Source organism: Octopus bimaculoides, chromosome 8 (genome assembly GCF_046866305.1).
Source record: "Octopus bimaculoides isolate indiv1 chromosome 8, ASM4686630v1, whole genome shotgun sequence".
Lineage (NCBI taxonomy): Eukaryota > Metazoa > Mollusca > Cephalopoda > Octopoda > Octopodidae > Octopus > Octopus bimaculoides.
This window is the reverse complement of record NC_142935.1, coordinates 58,330,367-58,351,752: the sequence shown is the minus strand read 5'-3', so window position 1 is coordinate 58,351,752 and position 21,386 is coordinate 58,330,367. Positions and strand designations below refer to the sequence as shown.

Here is a 21,386-nt window from a genome sequence, read left to right as displayed (position 1 = left end):
TGGTTCACGTACATCCCCTTAACCTTGCTGTTCAGCAAAAGTGACTGATAGAATAAATATCAGACTTTAAAAAAGTACTATTGTTGATTTGTTCAATTAAATCCTTGAAGGTGGTGCCCCAGCATGGCCACAGTCGAAAACAAGTAAAGGATAAAAACAATTTTTGCAGAAAACAAAATAAATGTAGAATGCTAGACTAAATATTTTATCATGTTTAATTGTGTTCCTTTGTGTTTTGAGTTTGAATTCAGCAACTAACAGCTTTGTCTTTTGTCTTTTTGGAGCTGATGAAATGTGTACCATCATCATTATCATCATCATCATCCTTTAACGTCCGCTTTCCATGCTAGCATGGGTTGGACGATTTGACTGAGGACTGGTGAACCAGATGGCTACACAAGGCTCCAATCTGATTTGGCAGAGTTTCTACAGCTGGATGCCCTTCCTAATACCAACCACTCCGAGAGTGTAGTGGGTGCTTTTACGTGCCATCGGCACAAGGGCCAGTCTGGCGGTACTGGCAATGGCCACGCTCAAAATAGTGTATTTTACATGCCACCTGCACAGGAGCCAGTCCAGCGGCACTGGCAACGTCATCGCTCGAATGTCTTACATGTGCCAGGAAGGCAACGCTGGGCACAGGTGCCATCATGATTTCGACCAGTAGTATAAAATATACCGCCTATAACCTATAAACAGCTGGCCTTGTGTGGGTTTTAAAAGATTTGGTTGCTGTTTCTAGCAGATCAAGTGACCATGTAGTGGCTTCCATGGTTTGAAATATGGGCAGTCATTAGAGCAGAATAGCTGGTGATGTTATTTATTGGTAGGAATCAGATGGAAGCAAAATCTGAGGGAGTGTCAGTGGTTTCTTTTAGTTTATTTTTCACAATAGAAGGTTTTACTTCAAATCTTACACACTGTTTCGTTCCCTGACTTAACGACAATTACAATATGTAGTTCCTCTGTCTTTTTTTTTTCCCAATCTGAATGAAATTCAGCCATGATGTTCCTTCCACAATATTCCAGAATTATCTTCCTTATGGATAAGATAATGGGTTGGTGGCGATGGGAAAAATGGAGTTACTTTTGATCGATACCATCATTATCATTGTCATCATCATCGTTGTCGTCATCATCACCATCATCATTATTTTAATGTCCACTATTCCATGTTCATACGGTTCCCATGGTTTGGACACAAGATGTAGAAGAAAATTTTCTTTGGCAGGATGTCTTTCCTGTCACCAACCTTTATCTCTTTCCAAGCAAGGTAATGTTCCCCTCCATAACAAGACATTTTATGTAAAATCACTGTCCTCCACGCATGCAGGCTTGTTCTTTCAGGTGCCGGTGCCACTTAAAAAGCACTTGTGCCAGTGCTGCATTAATGCACCTATGAGTGGGGGTGACATATAAAATGCACACAACACACTCTGTTAAGTGGTTAGTGTTAGGAAGGGCATCAAGCCATAGAAACCATGCTACAACAGACAGTTGGGAGTCTGGACAGCTCCCTGCTTGCCAGCCCCATGTCAAACCACCCTGCTTATGCCAGCATGGATTCTGGACATTAAATGATGATTGGAAATGAAGAACTCTGCCTGCATGGGTAGTGACACTTCATCATCATCACTTAATGTCCACTTTCCATGCTGGCATGGGTTGGACGGTTTGACTGAGGACTGGCGAACCAGATGGTTGCACCAGGCTCAGTTCTGATCGGGCAGAGTTTCTACACCTGGATGCCCTTCCTAACTCCAACCACTCTGAGAGTGTAGTGGGTGCTTTTACATGCCACCAGCACATAAGGGCCAGTCAGGCGGTACTGACGACAGCCACGCTCAAATGGTGTATTTTACGTGCCACCTGCACAGGAGCCAGTCCAGTGGCACTGGCAACGACCTCGCTCGAATGTTGTTTTTCACGTGCCAGTAAGGCGACGCTGGTAACGATCACACTCGAATGGTGTTTTTTATGTGCCACCAGCACAGGATTTTACTAATATGCAAAGTCAAGGCAAGGAGACAGTAACACACACACACACACACACACACACACAATAGGCTTCTTTCAGTTTCCACTTACCAAATCCACTCATGTGGCTTTGGTTACTATATAGTACAAAACAGTTGCCTTAAGTGTCACACAGTGAGACTGAACTCAAAACCCTGTGGCTGGAGAGCAAACTTCTTATTTCTCTATTGCCCACAAGGGGCTAAACATAGAGGGGACAAACGGATTAAGTCGATTACATCGACCCCAGTGCGTAACTGGTACTTGATTTATCGACCCCAAAAGGATGAAAGGCAAAGTCGACCTCGGCAGAATTTGAACTCAGAACGTAGTAGCAGACGAAATACCACTAAGCATATCGCCTGGCGTGCTAACGTTTCTGCCAACTTGCCGCCCTCCTACCTCACAGCCAAACCTGCCCCTGTCCCCCTCCACCACCTTGTTTGATATTCTTTACTTTTCTCTCGAATGTCCAGGATATGATTCACTTGTTTATCCTTACCTGGTGATTAGAACACAGCGGGAGGTTGAACGACGTCAAATTATGCTTGATGAACTCACCAGTAAACAAATGAAGCTGGAACTAGCATTCCGCAATGAAGGTGACAACTTCAGGTAAGTCCATTTTCTCATGGTTTTAACCCTTTCTCATTTACACCTGCCATATCTGGCCAAAATATATTCTACCAGTTTTATGTTCAAACCGGTCAGATCCGACATGTCACACCTACCTAGCAATGTCATTCTAAAAATAAGCAAGTCTCAAACCTACAAGATAATGTATGGTTACTTCAAAACAACTCTTTTATTCCTTTATTCTTTTAGTTGTTTCAGTCATTTGACTGTGGCCATGCTGGAGCAATGCTTTCTGTTGAATAAATCGACCCCAGGACTTATTCTTTGTAAGCCTAATACTTATTCTATCGGTCTCTTATGCAAAACCACTAAGTTGTGGGGATGTAAATGCACCAACATTGATTTTCAAGTGATGTGGGGGGTGGACAAACACAGACACACAAACATATACATACATACATACATACATATATATATATATATATATATATATATATATATATATATATATATATATATATATATATATATATATATATATATATATATATATATATATATATATATATATATATATATATATATATTTATGAAAAGTGTAGGTGGCATATGAGTGGGTATATATTTATTAAAAAGAAGTTTGAAAAACGTCACTATATAAGATAAATTTTAATTTTCTGAGAAACTTTACGTTTCGATTCTTCTTGAAAAAAACGAACCTTATCAAAAATATGTATTTTTGATAAGGTTTGTTTTTTCAAGAAGAATCGAAACTTGTAAAATCTCTCAGAAAATTAAAATTTATCTTATATAGTGCTGTTTTCAAACATATATATATATATGTGACGGGGTTCTTTCAGTTTCCGTCCACCAGATCCACTTACAAGGCTTTGGTCAGCCTAAGGCTATAGTAGAAGACACTTGCCATGCAGCGGGACTGAACCCAGACTCATGTGATTGATAAGCAAGCTACTTACCACACAGCCACTCCTGCGCCTGTGTGAATGATTTTTATTTTTCCTGCTGCTTTTGCAGATTTCCTTGACTTTCTATCGTCATCCAATTCCATTATCACCTCTGCCTTAGTGAAGGCGGAGGTATTGTTTTCAGTTGTGTTTGTTTGTTTGTTTGTTTGTCTATGGACAAGATATCTCATGAACTACTGGATGGATTCAGATGAAACTTTCAGAGATAATTGACTTCATGACTGGCATGAACTGATTAGATTTTGGGATGAATCCAGTACTGGACAAGGATTCCAGATTATTTTTCCTAGTTTTTTAGAGCAGTCAGGTTCATTTTTAGTATTCTCATTTTTGAGAGCAGTTGAGTTTATTTCAGATATTCTCATTTTAAAAATAAAATCTCTGGCTAATCGTTAAGAGAATGTTGGTGTTGCTTTGGTGAAGGTTTGCACTCTCTCAGTGCTCTTGTTATGAATTTGAATTGGGAGCTAGAGCTACAATGAATCTTTCATTAGCTGATTACACAACCATGGACACCACCCCTATGGATGCACTGCAGTTACTCTCTTGATACAGCTTGGCAATCTTGACTATTGATCTTCTAAGATTCCTCTGCTCAGCATCAATGTTAGAAGCACTATCAACTCGGTTGAGCCCTTCCACTGTTTCTTTGCAATCCACCATACTGCATTACCATGATTTCACTGTATCTCTGGCCGGGATACAGTGGCTGATTGTGTGTTATGCTTTGCCAATGGGCAAACCATAGCCATGCGGTGCACCGGTGTCACTCCATATGGTATTTTGAAAATTAACACTACATTGCCAGTGCAGGTGGCATGTAAAATACACCATTTCGAGCGTAGCCGTCGCCAGTACCGCCTGACTGGCTCTCGTGCCGGTGGCATGTAAAAGCACCCACTACACTCTCGGAGTGGTTGGCGTTAGGAAGGGCATCCAGCTGTAGAAACTCTGCCAAATCAGAACTGAGCCTGGTGTAGCCATCTGGTCCACCAGTTCTCAGTCAAATCGTCCAACCCATGCTAGCATGGAAACCGGACGTTAAACGACGATGATGATGAGGAGGAGGAAGGTTGCGAAACAGCTGTAGTCTTATGGAAGTTACAGGGATAAATAGATATATATTCACCTCTCACACCTCCTGACTTTATTGTTTTATGTATGTATGTGTGTGTGTGTGTGTGTGTATATCAATCCATCTATCTATCCATCTATCCATCTATCTATGTGTGTGTGTCTATGCCTATCTATCTATCTATCTATCTATGCATACACACACACACAACAAGTGCACACTCATTCACATGTTTCTGTGTAGTGCAGATTACTATGCACATCCATACACATGCAAGTAAAAAAAAAGAGGAAGAAACAGAAAATAAGAGCAGAATCTCTGCCTCTGTTCAGTACTGCCATGCCCTTCCTCTTACCCTCACCCTCCACTCATCTCAATGAAGTGTATGTGTGTGGGAGGGAGTGGGGTTTGTTGGGAGAAGGGGGAGTGGGAGTGGCGTGGTATTTACCTTGACATTTTCAACACTTAGAGAATGTGGGAGGCTGTACACTGGAAGTTGTAACTTTTTATGTCATATGTGTGTGTGTTTGTAGGATGGGTGGGTAGGGGGCTGGCGATGAGAGAGATAGAAGGAAAGAAAGAGAGAGAGAGAGGGGGAGAGGGAGCGTGGGAGATAGTATGTGTGAGAATAGTAGATATAGTGACAAATAGACAGCTAGATGGATTGTTAGATAAGATGGTTGAATAGATAATCAGATACATCCACATGCATTGTACGTGCATGCGCACACACGCACACACACACACACACACACACACACACTCACAAACAAGCAAAAATACCCTGTTGATGTTGTTGAAATTCCAATGAAGGAACCTTGGATCTAGGTTAGAAACCAGCTCTTTCTCTATTGGCATAAAATCTTGAAATAGAACTAAATAACGACATACATACATCTTCAAAACATCCCATAGAATGAGCAGAAGACCGAAGAACTGATTTATAGACACATTTGACTTCTCGTTACCATTGTTACTCAACGCAGAGTAGATTATTGTTCCTGAGCACTAGGCTATATTGGATGTTTTGTTATATTTTGGTGATTTCTGTACCCTAATAGGAGATGAAGACCACATAAATATATTGATATTATTAGCAAACTCACACAACATGAGATTTAGCAAAACTAATGTGGGACAAAAATTCCTGGTGAATGTGGTAAATTGCTTCTCAGGTTGTGGCCACATGAAGATACATATTTCAAGCACACATGTGTCTTTATGCCAGGTGTTGAAAAGCTAAAGCATAACAGAGGGACAAGCACCAGTGTGTTGCTGTAGAAGAGATTTGTGGTTGAAGGAGATATACTGCTTGACGTAGAGCAGACATATAGAGATAGACCAAAGTAATGAAAGAATAAATAGTCTAGACTGACTGATATATATATGTATGTATATATGTATATATTGTGTGTTTCTTGAATGGCTTATAAACACCTTCCACGCTGCAATTATATGTATATATATACATGCTAGAGCAGCTGTCTGGCTTACGTGCCGGTGGCACGTAAATAACACCATTTGAGTGTGATCGTTACCAGCGTCGCCTTCCTGGCACTTGTAGCGGTGGCACGTGAAAAGACATTCGAGCGAGATCGTTGCCAGTGCCGCTGGACTGGCTCCTGTGCAGGTGGCACGTAAAATACACTATTTTGAGCGTGGCCGTTGCCAGTACCGCCTGACTGGCCTTCGTGCGGGTGACACGTAAAAGCACCCACTACACTCTCGGAGTGGTTGGCGTTAGGAAGGGCATCCAGCTGTAGAAACTCTGCAAAATCAGATTGGAGCCTGGTATAGCCACCTGGTTCAAACTGTCCAACCCATGCTAGCATGAAAAGAGGATGTTAAACGATGATGATGAGGAGGAGGATGTGTAATCATCATCATCATTAACATCCAGTGTTTTAAATCTGGGTTTTGTTCCCGTTAACATGAGTGGCCAGATCTACCTCAATGCCAAAGCAACCACCCTCACACCATCTCGTCATCTTGTCCGGTTTTGGGCATCCTCCTTTTTCAAATCAACCTTCCCAATCTCCTCCTCCACCTCTCCCTTCCACCTTTTCTTCGGTCTATCTCGCTTTCATGCTCCATTTACTTCAAATGCAATCACCCTCCTCAGAACATGCTCTTTATCCCTCCTCAACACATGCCCATATCACCTCACTCCATTCACCCTTACCAACCATTCCGATTCCTCCAATCCCAGCATTCCCATCAAATCCTCAGTCCTCCTCTTATCAAACAGTTTCACCCCAACACATTTCTCTCACCATTGCTCTCTCAGTCCTTCTCCAAATTACCATCTCTCTCTCCCTCAGACACCATGTCTCACTCCCATACAGCATTGCAGCTCTCACACAACTCATATATACACCAGTTTGATTTCCACTCATTTATTATTAACATTTTTTCTTCCAAATTTTTCATCGCTTTTGCAGCCTTGTCAACAATGGGACAGGGTCAGCATCTATTGACAAGGCTGCCAAAGTAACAAAAATTTTAGAAGAAAAGATATAAGTGGCTGTGTGGTAAGTAGCTTGCTTACGAACCACATGGTTCCAGGTTCAGTCCCACTGCGTGGCACCTTGGGCAAGTGTCTTCTACTATAGCCTCGGGCCGACCAAAGCCTTTTGAGTGGATTTGGTAGACGGAAACTGAAAGAAGCCCGTCGTATATATGTATGTATGTGTATGTGTCTGTGTTTGTCTCCCCAACATCGCTTGACAACTGATGCTGGTGTGTTTACGTCCCCGTCACTTAGCGGTTCGGCAAAAGAGACCGATAGAATAAGTACTAGGCTTACAAGGAATAAGTCCTGGGGTCGGTTTGCTCGACTAAAGGTGGTGCTCCAGCATAGCCACAGTGAAATGACTGAAACAAGTAAAAGAGTAAGAGCACTCAGAGAGTGCAAAGCTCCACCATGGCAACATCAATGTCCTCTCAACAATTAGCCAGAGATGATTTTTGAAATGAGAATATCTGAAATAAACTTGACTGCTCTCACAAATGAGAAGACTAAAAATGAATCTGACCGCTCTCAAAAATTAAGTAAAAAGAAAGCAGGAAAAATAATCCAGAATCCTTGTCTGGGACTGGATCGATCCCAAAATCTAATCAGTTTGTGCCAGTCACAAAGCCAAACATTCCTGAAAGTTTCATCTGAATCCATCCAGCTGTTCTTGAGATATCTTGTCCATGGACAAACAAACAAACAAACAAACAAACACAACAGAAAACAATACTCCTGCCTTCACTAAGGCGGAGGTAATAATAAATGAGTGGAAATCAAACCGGTGTGTGTGTTAGATAACAAGGCATTAAGACAACATGACTCTCCCAAGACTGCTTCCCAACCACATGGTTCTGGGTTCAGTGCCATTATGTGGCACCTTGGGCAAGCATCTTCTGCTATAGCTTTGGGCCGACCAAAGCCTTGTGAGTGGATTTGATAGACAGAAACTGGAAGAAGCCCATTGTGTGTGTGTATATATATATATATATATATATATATATATATATTGTGTCAGATAAATGAATTGGATAAGATGACTAATATAAATAGATATAGTTTACTAGATGGCACATACAAAGTAGAAATAGATAGAATAGATTGATTTTGCATGCTTTTGACAGATATATAAGCATTGACAGATATATTGAGAGAGAGAGAGATGGAATCATTATTAGTAAAAAAGAAGAGATGCATAGCTACAGTGGCTGGAATAGACAAGAAAACAGAGCTAAACCGCCCACCCCCATCCACTTTGAGACAGAAAGGAAGTGTGAAAAGCTGTCATTTCCCATTGGGCATAAAAGATTCTAGCAATTGTGTTCACAGGGAACGTTCTAGAACTTGTTTACTGTGACATAATTGGGATGTGTGCAAATTGCTTCTTCCATTGCTTATTGAGCTCTCTCTCACTCTCTCTCTCTCTGTCAACCAGCAGGATGAAAATGAAGATACTTTGAAATTAGGTCACTTTGGTACATTTCACCACAAAATTTGGTTCACTAAGGTCAAATATTCATATACACAAACTTGTATATTTGCAGACATATACAGCCACACACACACATGCATAACTACATGTGCATACCCACACATGCACATCTATCTATCTATCTATCTATCTATCTATCTATCTATCTATCCATCAGTCTATCTATCTATCTATCTATCTATCTATCTATCTATCTATCTATCTATCTATCTATTTGTCTGTCTGTCTATCTATCTATCTATCTATCTATCTACAGGCATATATAATACAAATAATATGTGAGTATATGCATATATACATACATGTATGTACATACCTACATCTACATGTATATATAGATGCATATCTGGGTACAGGACGTCACAAAAAAACGTGGACAAAATGAAAAACAGAACATAAACAGAGCACAGAAAATAAACAGGCCACATAGAGAATATTTCCTTCATCAGCTGCCCCTATTCTAAACTAAGTGTTTCGAAGAATTAGGGCAGGTATATATATATATATATATATATATATATATATATATATATATATATATATATATGTATGTATGTATATATATCTTTTACTTGTTCCATTCATTAGACTGCGGCCATGCTGGGGCTCTCCCTTGAAAAATTTTTAGTGAAATGAATCTTCTCCATTAACCTGTTTTTTTTTTTTTTACTAAGCCTGATACTTATTCCATCGGTCTATTTAGCTGAACTGCTAAGTTGCAGGGACATAAAAACACCAACACTAGTTGCTAAACAGTACTGTGAGACAAACACAGACACAAAGACACACACACACACACACACAAAGACACACACACACACTCAAAGACACACACACACACACACACATATACATGACGGGCTTCTTTCCGTTTCCATCTACCAAATTCACTTACAAAGCTTTGGTTGGCCTAAGGCTATAAAAGTAGAGACTTGCCCACACAGTGGGACTGAACTCCGAACCATGTGGTTGGGAAGCAAGCTTTTTACCACACAGCCACACCTATATATACGTCAAGATCACCAGCATTCTCTCTCTCTCACACACACACACACACACATCCTCGTTCTTCGGTCACCGTTCTTTCTTCCCCCTTTTGTTATCTCCCCTTTTTCTTAGCTCTCCTGCGTGAACTTTCTAAACTTCCTGTCCGCAGAAACCAAGATAGATCGTTGACCAAAGACCATTCAATTTTTTTTTCTCCTTGTTTTCTCCATATTCTTTCTGTTGAAGAGCGTAGCTCGAAACGTTAAAGAATTTCTGTATTCCCGAGCGTCAAACTAATACATCCTTTTGTTGTTTACACCACCTGTCCTCGTCTGTTGTTGTTTTTTTTCGTACATTCTTCCATATATATATATATATATATATACGTGATGCCGTCTGACTGGCAGCTGTGCCGGTGGCATGTAAAAAGCACCTTTTGAGTGTTGGGCCTCATGGAAGCAGTGACAGGCGACCATGACTTTTAGCAATATACCATGCTTGTGTAAACATTTCAAGTCAAGTGAGAACATAGTCATGGCCAATTCTGGTGTCACATCAATAGCTCGCATGCAGGTGGCACATAAAAAGTACCTACCACACTCTTGGAGTGGTTGGCATTAAGAAGGGCCCCCAAGTATAGAAACCTTGCCAAATCAGACTGGAACCTGGTGCAGCTCCCTGGCTTACCAGAGCTTTCAGTCAAACCGTTCAACCCATGCCAGCATGGAAAACAGATATTGAATGATGATGATGATGAATTTTTCTTTCAAAATCTTAGCATTTTGTTGTACACATATACTGATATTCTTTTCTACTCTAGACACAAGGGCCGAAATTTTTTGGGAGGCGGGACAGTTGATTAGATTGACTCCAGTACGTAACTGGTACTTAATTTATTAACCCTGAAAGGATGAAAGGCAAAGTCGACCTTGGTGGAATTTGAACTCAGAACGTAAAGACAGACAAAATATTGCTAAGCATTTTGCCTGGCATGCTCACGTTTCTGTCAGTTTGCTGCCTTATATGTATACTGATGTTGCATGTTCAATGTCACACTAGCTTCATTCCTGTCTAGTCTTTACACGTACAGGCGCAGGAGTGGCTGTGTGGTAAGTAGCTTGCTTACCAACCACATGGTTCCGGGTTCAGTCCCACTGCGTGGCACCTTGGGCAAGTGTCTTCTATTATAGCCTCGGGCCAACCAATGCCTTGTGAGTGGATTTGGTAGACGGAAACTGAAAGAAACCCGTCGTATATATATATATATGTATGTGTGTTTGTGTGTCTGTGTTTGTCCCCCCACCATCGCTTGACAACCGATGCTGGTGTGTTTACGTCCCCGTAACTTAGCGGTTCGGCAAAATGAGACCGATAGAATAAGTACTAGGTTTACAAAGAAGAAGTCTTGGGGTCGATTTGTTCGACTAAAGGCAGTGCTCCAGCATGGCCACAGTCAAATGACTGAAACAAGTAAAAGAGTAAAAGAGAGAGAGAGAAAGAGAGAGAGAGAGAGAGAGAGAGAGAGAGAGAGAGAGAGAGAGAGCACTCTGCATTCAGAGCCCACATCTCACTAACCATTTAGCATTGATGTTTGTACACTAGCATCATACATGTTATATCTTCATCATCATCACCATGCTAATGATTTTGCCCCCTTGTCTCCTTACAACATTACTTGGCTTTCTCCAGATACTACTCTCTCTGTTCATATATCTTCTGATATCCTGTATTTTATAGAATCCACTTTGATTTATCTCACAGGCAGAACTTGATGTCCAGCCCTCCCACAAGCCGTCCTGCTACAAACCCTTGGCTAGATGAACCAGAAGAGTTCCAAAGTATGGGCAACCAAAATCTACGTACACACCAACAGAGAGTTATTGCACGTAAGCTCTTTCATTGTTTTTTTCCCCATTTCATATAATTACTCTGGTGGAATTGGTAAGCTTTCATTGAAGTTGTGACCTATAATTCACTCTTGCTTCCTGAGTGGAACCAATTTCAATCAAATTGCTGAATTTTATTTATTTATTTATATTTTTATGTTAATATTTTTCTTCAATTTTTAATTTTTTTAAAAATGTTAGTGTTGTTTCAAGGGTGTGTGGCTTTGAGCATTTGTACAGATGTTTGATTAGCCAATAGGCGCAGGCATGGCTTTGTGGTAAGAAGCTTACTTCCTAATCACATGGTTTGAGGTTCAGTCCCACTGTGTGGCACTTTGGACAAGTGTCTTCTGCTACAGCCTCAGGCTGACCAAAGCCTTGTGAGTGGATTTGGTAGATGGAAACTGAAAGAAGCCCATCATCATATAAAATTCCTTATCTTTGCAAGTTACTTGGTGACCCTGTCAGTGCTGGCATCACATAAAGAGCATCAAGCTCACACTGTAAGGTGGTTGGCATTTGGAAGGGCATCCAGCTGTAAAAATCATGCCAAAACTAACTGTACTGTACCTGTGCTGGTGCCACATAAAAAGCACTGAGTCCACTCTGCAGGGTGGTTGGTGTTAGGAAGGGCATCCAGCCATAAAAACCCTGCCAAAACAGACACAATAGCCTGGGGTAGTCTTCTGTCTGGCCAGCTCCTGTCAACCATCCTACTCATGCATGCAAAGAAGGTGACCTTGCTCTAATAGCTGAGTCACTCCCAAAACTAGAGATGAAGTTTCAAGTGTGGAAGCAAGGTCTAGAATCGAAGGGCTTTAGAGTAAATCTGGCGAAAACCAAAGTCCTAGTAAGTAGGAAGGCAGACAAATCACAAACCTCTTCAGATAGATGGCCCTGCTCGATCTATAGAAAAGGCATAGGTAGAAACTCCATAAGATGTACCCGGTGTAAGCTATGGACACATAAGAGGTGCAGCAATATCACAGGAAGGTTAACCGGGAAGATAGATTTTGTGTGCGACAGATTCACAGGGGCAATAAACACTGAAGGTGTACAGAAAATAGATTTCATCACATGCCAGGGGAAGAAACTAGAAGTAGTTAATAGCTTTTGCTACTTTGGTGACTAAGTCTGTTGTGGGAGTGGATGCTCTGAGAGTGTTGCCACTAGAATAAGAATAGCCCGGGCAAAGTTGAGAAAGCTCCTACCTCTGCTGGTAACAAAGGGCCTCTCGCTCAGAGTGAAAGGTAGACTGTATGATGCATGTGTGTGAACAACCATGCTACACAGCAGTGAAACACGGGACATGACTGTTGAGGACATACATAGGCTTGAAAGAAATGAAGCTAGTATGATTCGCAGGATGTGTAATGTCAGTATGCATACACAACAGAGTGTAAGCGCCCTGAGACAAATGTTGGACATAAGAAGCATCAGATGTGGTGTGCAAGAGAGATGACTGTGCTGGTGCGGTCATCTGCTGCATATGGATGAGGAGAGCTGTGTGAAGAAGTGTCACACCCTAACAGTGGAAAGAACCCGTGGAAGAGGGAAACTGAGGAAGACATGGGATGAGGTGGTGAAGCACGACCTTCGAACGTTGGGCCTCACAGAGGCAATGACGAAAGACTGAGACCTTTGGAGATATACTGTGATTGAGAAGACCTGGCAAGTAAAGTGAGATCACAGCCATGGCTGATACCAGTGTCGCATAACCAGCCCGTTTATAAGTGCCTTTGAATTGTCAGGTGATATGCTGTGCTTGAGAAGACCTGTTGAGTCAAGTGAAATTGAATGGTGGCCAATGATCTGGCAAGTAAAGTGAGATCACAGCTGTGGCCGATACCAGTGTTGCATAGCCAGCCCATTTAAAAGTACCCTTGAATCATGGGGTGATATGCTGCGCTTGAGAAACCCTGTTGAGTCAAGTAAAATCAAAAACCAAAATAGAAATTAATACTATTAATAATAATGTTTAATATATCTAAAAAGTAAGTATAAAAGTAAGTGGTGGTGGCCACTATAAATGAAGTGCCGTATATTAGATGACAGACATACTTAGAGAATTTTCATTTTAAACTGAAATATTTCCTGCTGTTCTTTTGTAGAGCAAGATGAAGGTCTTGATGCATTATCACGTGTCATTTCTCACCAAAAACAAATGGCAGTGGACATTGGCAATGAATGTGATACACAGAATGGTAATTATTTTATTATTGACTTCACCCCCTTTTCTTTTACTTGATGTAAATTCTTGTTCTTGTTTGTTGCCCCCCCCCCCCTTCCTCTTAGTTTCATCTTTGTATTGTTTTCAACATCTTGAGCCCTCCTTATCTGTAATGTAATTGTCCTTCACCTTTTCCTTTCCATACTGATATTTACCACCAACCACACCTCCAACCCCTTTTTTCAATCATCACATTTATTTCTACCATCTGTTACTCTCCTCCCATATTCTTATGAAATTACATCCCCCCCATTTCTTCCTTCCTGCTCCACAGTCTATATCGGTGTTTCTCAACCCTTCTTTTTACCTATGATCCCTTTGATTTGTATTTTACTCTTCTAGACCCCTAATAGCTATTCAATGTTTTAAAAACATCCCATTTCCCTCCTCTCTGTTAGGAGGCACATTATTAGGAATTATGGAGGCGCAATGGCCCAGTGGTTAGGGCAGCGGACTTGCGGTCATAAGATCGCGGTTTCGATTCCCAGACCCGGCGTTGTGAGTGTTTATTGAGCGAAAACACCTAAAAAGGTCCACGAGGCTCCGGCAGGGGATGGTGGCGAACCCTGCTGTACTCTTTCACCACAACTTTCTCTCACTCTTACTTCCTGTTTCTGTTGTGCCTGTAATTCAAAGGGTCAGCCTTGTCACACTGTGTCACGCTGAATATCCCCGAGAACTACGTTAAGGGTACACGTGTCTGTGGAGTGCTCAGCCACTTGCACGTTAATTTCACGAGCAGGCTGTTCCGTTGATCGGATCAACTGGAACCCTCGACGTCGTAAGCGATGGAGTGCCAACAACAACAACAACATTAGGAATTGTATAAAAAGATTTTTTTTAATATTTGGTGTATTGTAGTAGTATAAACAATTTATTGCACATAAGCTTTAACAACAAAATCTTATTCAACAACAAAATCATATGAACCCTGATTAAGAACCATTAGTCTATATTTTTCTTTATACTGGCTTTCTTGTACCTTGGAAGTACACTCTGGCACCCAGTTAACACCACCTTTCTCCCTTCCTGCTACTCTCACTTACCCTCACATAATGTGAGGAAGCCATATATCTCCTCTAAAGCAAGACACCCATGCTTTTCCCTCTCTCATACTTTCTACAAGCACAGCCAGCTGTACCCTGTATGCCCTAAATTCTATAAATTCCTGTAATTAACCTGTCATCTTTTGTTCCTTTCAGAAATTATTGATGACATAGGGGACCATATGGACAAAATTAATGAACGACTTATTAAGGAGACAAGACACATCAAAATTGTTGACAAGAAGTCCAACACTTGCTGTAAGTCAGATTTCTTTTTGTTTTTTCTGCTTTATTTTATATATTGTCAGTGTCCTTTGATATGTGTGCATGTGAGTATATACATATATATAGAGATATTGTCATCATCATCATCATCATTGTTATTGTCATTGTCATCATTATCATCATCATCATCATCATCATCATCGTTGTCATTTTCGTCATCATCATCATCATTGTTGTTGTTGTTGTCATCTTGATTGTCATCATCATCGTTGTTGTCATTTTCGTCATCATCATCATTGTTGTTGTTGTCATCATGATCATTATCACCCTGATCGTCATCTTCATCATCATCATCATCATCATCATTATCATCATCTTCATCATCATTTAATGTCCACTTTTCCATGCTTGCATGGGTCGGACGGAATTTGTTGACGTAGATTTTCTATAGCTCGATGCCCTTAATGTTGCCAACTTTCACCTGTTTCCAAGCAAGTTAATATTTCCCCATGGCCACATGTGGTTTTCATGGAACACTGGAAACAAGCAACATCTCTTGTATGATGGTGATGCTTATTTACAACGATCACATGATGTCATGACAAGGGTATATACACATGCATACATATACATACATATATAGATATGTGATGGGCTTCTTTCAGTTTCTATCTACTAAATTCACTCACAAGGCTTTGGTTGAACTTGTGCTATTGTAGAAACCATTTGCCCAAGGTAGTGTACTATAGGAGTGAACCAAGGACCACATGGTTTGGAAGCAAGCTTGTTTACCACACAGCCATACCCTTGCCTATGTTGTTGTTGTTGGCACTCCGTCACTTACAATGTCGAGGGTTCCAGTTGATCCGATCAACGGAACAGCCTGCTCGTGAAATTAACGTGCAAGTCGCTGAGCACTCCACAGACACATGTACCCTTAACGTAGTTCTCGTGGATATTCAGCATGACACAATGTGACAAGGCTGACCCTTTGAATTACAGGCACAACAGAAACAGGAAGTAAGAGTGAGAGAAAGTTGTGGTGAAAGAGTACAGCAGGGTTCGTCACCATCCCCTGCCGGAGCCTCGTGGAGCTTTTAGGTGTTTTCGGTCAATAAACACTCACAATACCCGGTCTGAGAATCGAAACCGCGATCTTACGACCGCGAGTTCGCTGCCCTAATCACTAGACATTGCACCTCCACCCTTGCCTATGTATATATAGAAATACTGTGTATGGATGTGTATTTTTGTGTGAAGACATGAATATATTGCATGTGTGTATGAAGGTTCCTATATTTGTTTAGGTATGTTTGTGTTTGTGTTTGTGAAATCATAGTCATGGCCTGTACAAGTGACACTTGACAGGCACCCGTACCAGTGACATATAAAAGGGACTCGTGCTGGTGACATGCCTTTTGCCAGTGACACATAAAAGGCACTTGTGCTGGTGACAAGTAAAAGTCACCCAGTACACTCTGTGGAGTGGTTGGCATTAAGAAGAGCCTCCAGCCATAGAAACCAAGCGAAAACAGACTGGAGCCTGGTGCAGCTCTCCAGCTTATCAGTTCTAGTCAAACTGTCTAACCCATGCCGGCATGGAAAACGGACACTAAATGCTGACAATGTATGTGTTTGCATATATATGGTGAAGAAGGCACTTGTGCCCGCGGCATGTGTAAGGACTTTCGAGCGAGATCATTGCCAGTGCCTCTGGACTGGCTCTTGTGCAGGTGGCACATAAAATACACCATTTTGAGCGTGGCCGTTGCCAGTACCGCCTGACTGGCCTTCGTGCTGGTGGCATGTAAAAGTACCCACTACACTCTGAGTGGTTGGCGTTAGTAAGGGCATCCAGTTGTAGAAACTCTGCCAAATAAGATTGGAGCCTGGTGTAGCCATCTGGTTTCACCAGTCCTCAGTCAAATCGTCCAACCCATGCTAGCATGGAAAGCGGACGTTAAACGACGATGATGATGATGATGATGAAAACTTGTAATCAACATGCTTGTAAATTTACAGTTTGACATAATTATGAAATTTCTAAGCATATTCTTAATGCTTTTGGTAAATTTAGCTAGAATTTTACCCTTTTTAATGACTCTGATATTAGTGTTATCATGCATGCCAGAAAGTCTTTATCATTATATTTAAGGTAGTTTCTGGTTTTTTTTAGAATCAAACATAATGGTATTGAGCTCCTTTCATGTGACTATGTGCTCTTAGGATGGGGCTGAGGTGTGTGAGTTAGTATGATCGTATATGTTTTAGACTCATTTGTAGAGAAAGTCAGAAAAGAATTCATTGCTAGAATTTAACAAGTTGAATGGAAGCAGTAGTATGATGAATTCATTGAAGATGCCTAAGTGGCACAATCCAGATCCTTCAGAATATGTTTTTGACCATGCTGTGACTGAGAAGTAGTGCCGTCATCATCATCATCATCACCCTTCACAAATTCTATCACCATCGTTATCTCCTCCTCCTCCTCCTCCTCCTCACCACCACCCCTACTAAGCTACTTGTACAATTGTTGTTACATTGTGTATAAGAGTATTTATGTACATATGCATGTAAATATACATTCATCTTCATCATTATCATCCTCAACTTCATCATTGCTTAATGCCTCTTTTCTATGACTGCATGGAAGTAAAATTATTTGTGTTTGCATATTATATATGGAAATGTGCTGTGCGTGAGAAGACCCGGCAAGCCAAGTGAGATCATTGCCAGTGCCCCTGGACTGGCTCTTGTGCAGGTAGCACATAAGATGCACCATTTTGAGCGTGGCCGTTGCCAGTACCGCCTGACTGGCCTTCGTGCGGGTGACACGTAAAAGCACCCACTACACTCTCTGAGCGGTTGGCGTTAGGAAGGACATCCAGCTGAAGAAACTCTGCCAAATTAGATTGGAGCTTGGTGTTGCCAACCGGTTTCACCAGTCCTCAGTCAAATCGTCCAACCCATGCTAGCATGGAAAGCGGACGTTAAACGATGATGATAATGTGCACACACACACATACACATAATTTATATATATATATACCTACATACATCATTCAACTATGGTAGTAATTGAATAACATTCTTAAGGCTGCAATTTACTCACATACAGCACCTTCAGAGCTTTGTCACTAAATCACTTCTTAACCAAATTGAGAACTGTTAACATTTTTGAAGAGGACTGGTCCCTAGATACATTTTGGCATAAAGAATTGAGATTTGTTCCAGTAGAAAAAAGTTTACATCAAAATTTGTAGCAACGTTACAGGAGAGTAAGTAATGCCTCCAATCAAATTTAGATCTAAATAACTTTTTTATTTTAAAAGCAAAATATATTTATCTTAGCTTCAATGATAGAAGAAAGCATGAGGAATTTCATAGTTTTGCTCCCATGCAACAAAAATTTGTATCAAAAAATCTGTGAAGTAAAATATCATGCAAAAATGTAAGACAAAAATATGGATTTAAGTATAACTTTTTTATTGGGTCAAGACTAAAAATGCAAAGACTCGGCAATTAGTCATGCAAATTTTACTGTGAATTTGTTGGTATAGGTAGATTTTACTGTAATATATAACTAATTTTTGTATTATTCTATTTATTGTACTAATTATATACTACTACTAGCTGTTTTTCCCGGTTTCACTCGGGCAGTGTGGTGGATTTGGTTAAAGGCTATTTCCTATGCATATTTTGAATAATAAAAAGAACTTAAAATTAAAAAAGCAAAAATTCCAAAAACAAAAAACAGTAGGAACAACCCAAAAACAATACGATGCTAAGGATTTTGCGGGTCGATATTGTAAAACTAACTTCACATGTGTACCCATAACCCCATGTAGTCATGGAACCTTATTTTTGGTATAACCTCGCCTTATAAGAAAAATATATGGTAGTGCGGTTGTTGCATTGGCGACACAAGAATGTTAATCGAAACTGTTCAAGATCAATCATAGGTTGGGCGTTCATGTACACTGATTAGAATTGTGAATTTCAATTACTGAAAACGCGTTCCCGGATGGATACAGTTGTGCAGAGTCCGTTTGTCTCAATATGGAGAAGCTGTTTGAATGTCGACGTTTGAAGACATTTGTAACTGAAGTTTAAAAAAACATAGTAATCAGAAAGAGCGTAAGCTATAGTTTTTTTTTTTTAATGCATAAAAAATTGAAATTATTTTTTTTCTGTGCCTCTGATTAAAATTTTCGAAAAACAAACCCAGCCACATTACTTGGAAAAAAAAAAAATCTTTATTGTGCTGGTTTTTCGTAAAACTTCGCGCATGTGAAAGGCAACAAAATCGCCCTTCCCACTTTGAATGGGATATTCCTATCTTAAAAAGTAATAATCGATTATCTCGGTAACCATGGGAGTTGGAGGGCAATAAAAATCTCCTGAACATGAGCGGACCATGTTGCCGCTCTGTGTTGAATTTCACGCGATTCCACTGCACCGTTCTCGAGTGAATCTGCCGACACTCAATCAATCAATCAATCAATCAAGCAATCAAGAACACTGCAATTTATAGTATAGATTATTTTTTATAACCTATTTTCAAATTTCTAATTATTAATTAATAATTAAAAAAACAGAATTTTTTTAAAGGGGAAAAATATTTTGAGTATTTTTAATCTTTAATAGAAATAACAAGTAATAACAAATAGAAGTAATAACTTGTAATAAAATTTTTAGTTTTAATAAAAGCTAATATTTTCTAAATCTGAATATTTTATTTGAAATTTTATCCTTAGCTGCAATATTTTAAGTAAAAATTTCTTGTTCTGATGTAATAACTTGTCATGAACTTTTCCAAATGTAATAATTTGTCCTGTACTTTCCCAGGTTTATAATCTTAACAATATTATTTCTCTTGCTCGCATTTTTCCATGTAATATATATATATGTATATGTATGTATGCCAACATGGAGAATGAGTGTTAAATGATTATATACACATACACTTAAATATTTGTATACACTAATATATTGTAGTGTATACAAACAATACCTATGTATGTATGTATGTATGTGTATATATATTTATACAAATCTTGATATTTGTGTGTGTGTACACAAGCATTTATATAAGCATATGTGGTTAGATATATATATATATATATATATATATATATATATATATATATATATATCTACATATGCACGCACACACACACACACACACACACACGCATCTATCTATCTATATGTATGTATATTTACATATACAGAGAGGGAAACTATATATATATTCTTGATAATAAAACCTGTCCAATGTCGAGCACCATAAATTACTTCTGTAGTTTAATATAAAGATTGTAAGAATGGCCACACTTCCTCTGATTTATAGCTGTTAACACTGTTTTGAGTTCATGAAGATGGTTGTTGTTGTTGTGTGTTTGTGTGAGTGTATGTGTGTATGTTTGTGTATATGTATATATATATATATATATATATATATATATATATATATATATATAATGTATGTATGTATATTCATGTATATAATGCATATATCTTGGTACATGCATGCACATATTTCACTATTTATAGAGCTTATGTATATAATACATTTTGTTATTTATATATATAAATATTTAGCATCACATTTCTCTCCTCTGTCTCTCTGGACTTACTTCTCTCTAATTCCATTTGTCCATCTCTCTCCCTTGTTTGGCTCCACATACCATCATTCATATAATCTGTTGTCAACGGTCTCACAGGGTCTCCTTCCACAAATTATAAGACTTAGTACTAAGGGGTTAAGTATCCTGAAAGATTTTCAACATCCAAAACCCAGTCTCAAACACTTAGCTGTCCTCAATAGAGCAGTTTTTGGGGCATGCTCTGCTTTCACATCACTTCTAATTATTATTATCATTGAGTGAGAGAGCAGTGCATGCCATCAAAGAGACACCGGGGTAAAATATATGAATCCCAGTACCCATCATGACTACCTGTCAGATAAGGGTACACCAGGCACATGCATCACAACCATATGTGCAGGACATGGTGATCTCATATCAAGATTAACAGCACATGACCTTGCAAGTGGGGCCTAGTTAGAATTTCCTTCAGGTCGAGTAGCCCATCCTGCTCAAAAGGTCCCTGAATAAGGCTTGTTTTAGGATGTTGAACGAAATACCCATGTTTCCAAAAGTGAATTATTCAAACCCCGAAGAATTCCTCTCACCACATGGCTATGATGCTCCCCCACTACTTATGCCCGTGATCAGAGATGAACCCATCGTCAGCCACCAAGGGACATGCTCGACTGGTCTAGGTCAAACAACTGACCAGCAAATCTGTGGGTATTGAACAGAATATTTGCTGTAGCCCATGTTCTATAGCA

The 21,386-nt window shown here is 39.8% G+C and overlaps 1 protein-coding gene across 1 annotated transcript in view; it reads left to right on the top strand.

Annotated features, from left to right (window-relative positions):
- The window catches only part of LOC106882443 (syntaxin-8), a 91,725-nt gene that overhangs the window by 13,029 nt on the left and 57,310 nt on the right, over window positions 1-21,386 (top strand). The window contains exons 4-7 of the mRNA XM_089356535.1: window positions 2,530-2,631; window positions 11,406-11,530; window positions 13,642-13,734; window positions 14,963-15,064. Coding sequence (XP_089212661.1) covers window positions 2,530-2,631; window positions 11,406-11,530; window positions 13,642-13,734; window positions 14,963-15,064 — 422 coding nt within the window. The remainder of the gene's footprint in view (window positions 1-2,529; window positions 2,632-11,405; window positions 11,531-13,641; window positions 13,735-14,962; window positions 15,065-21,386) is intronic.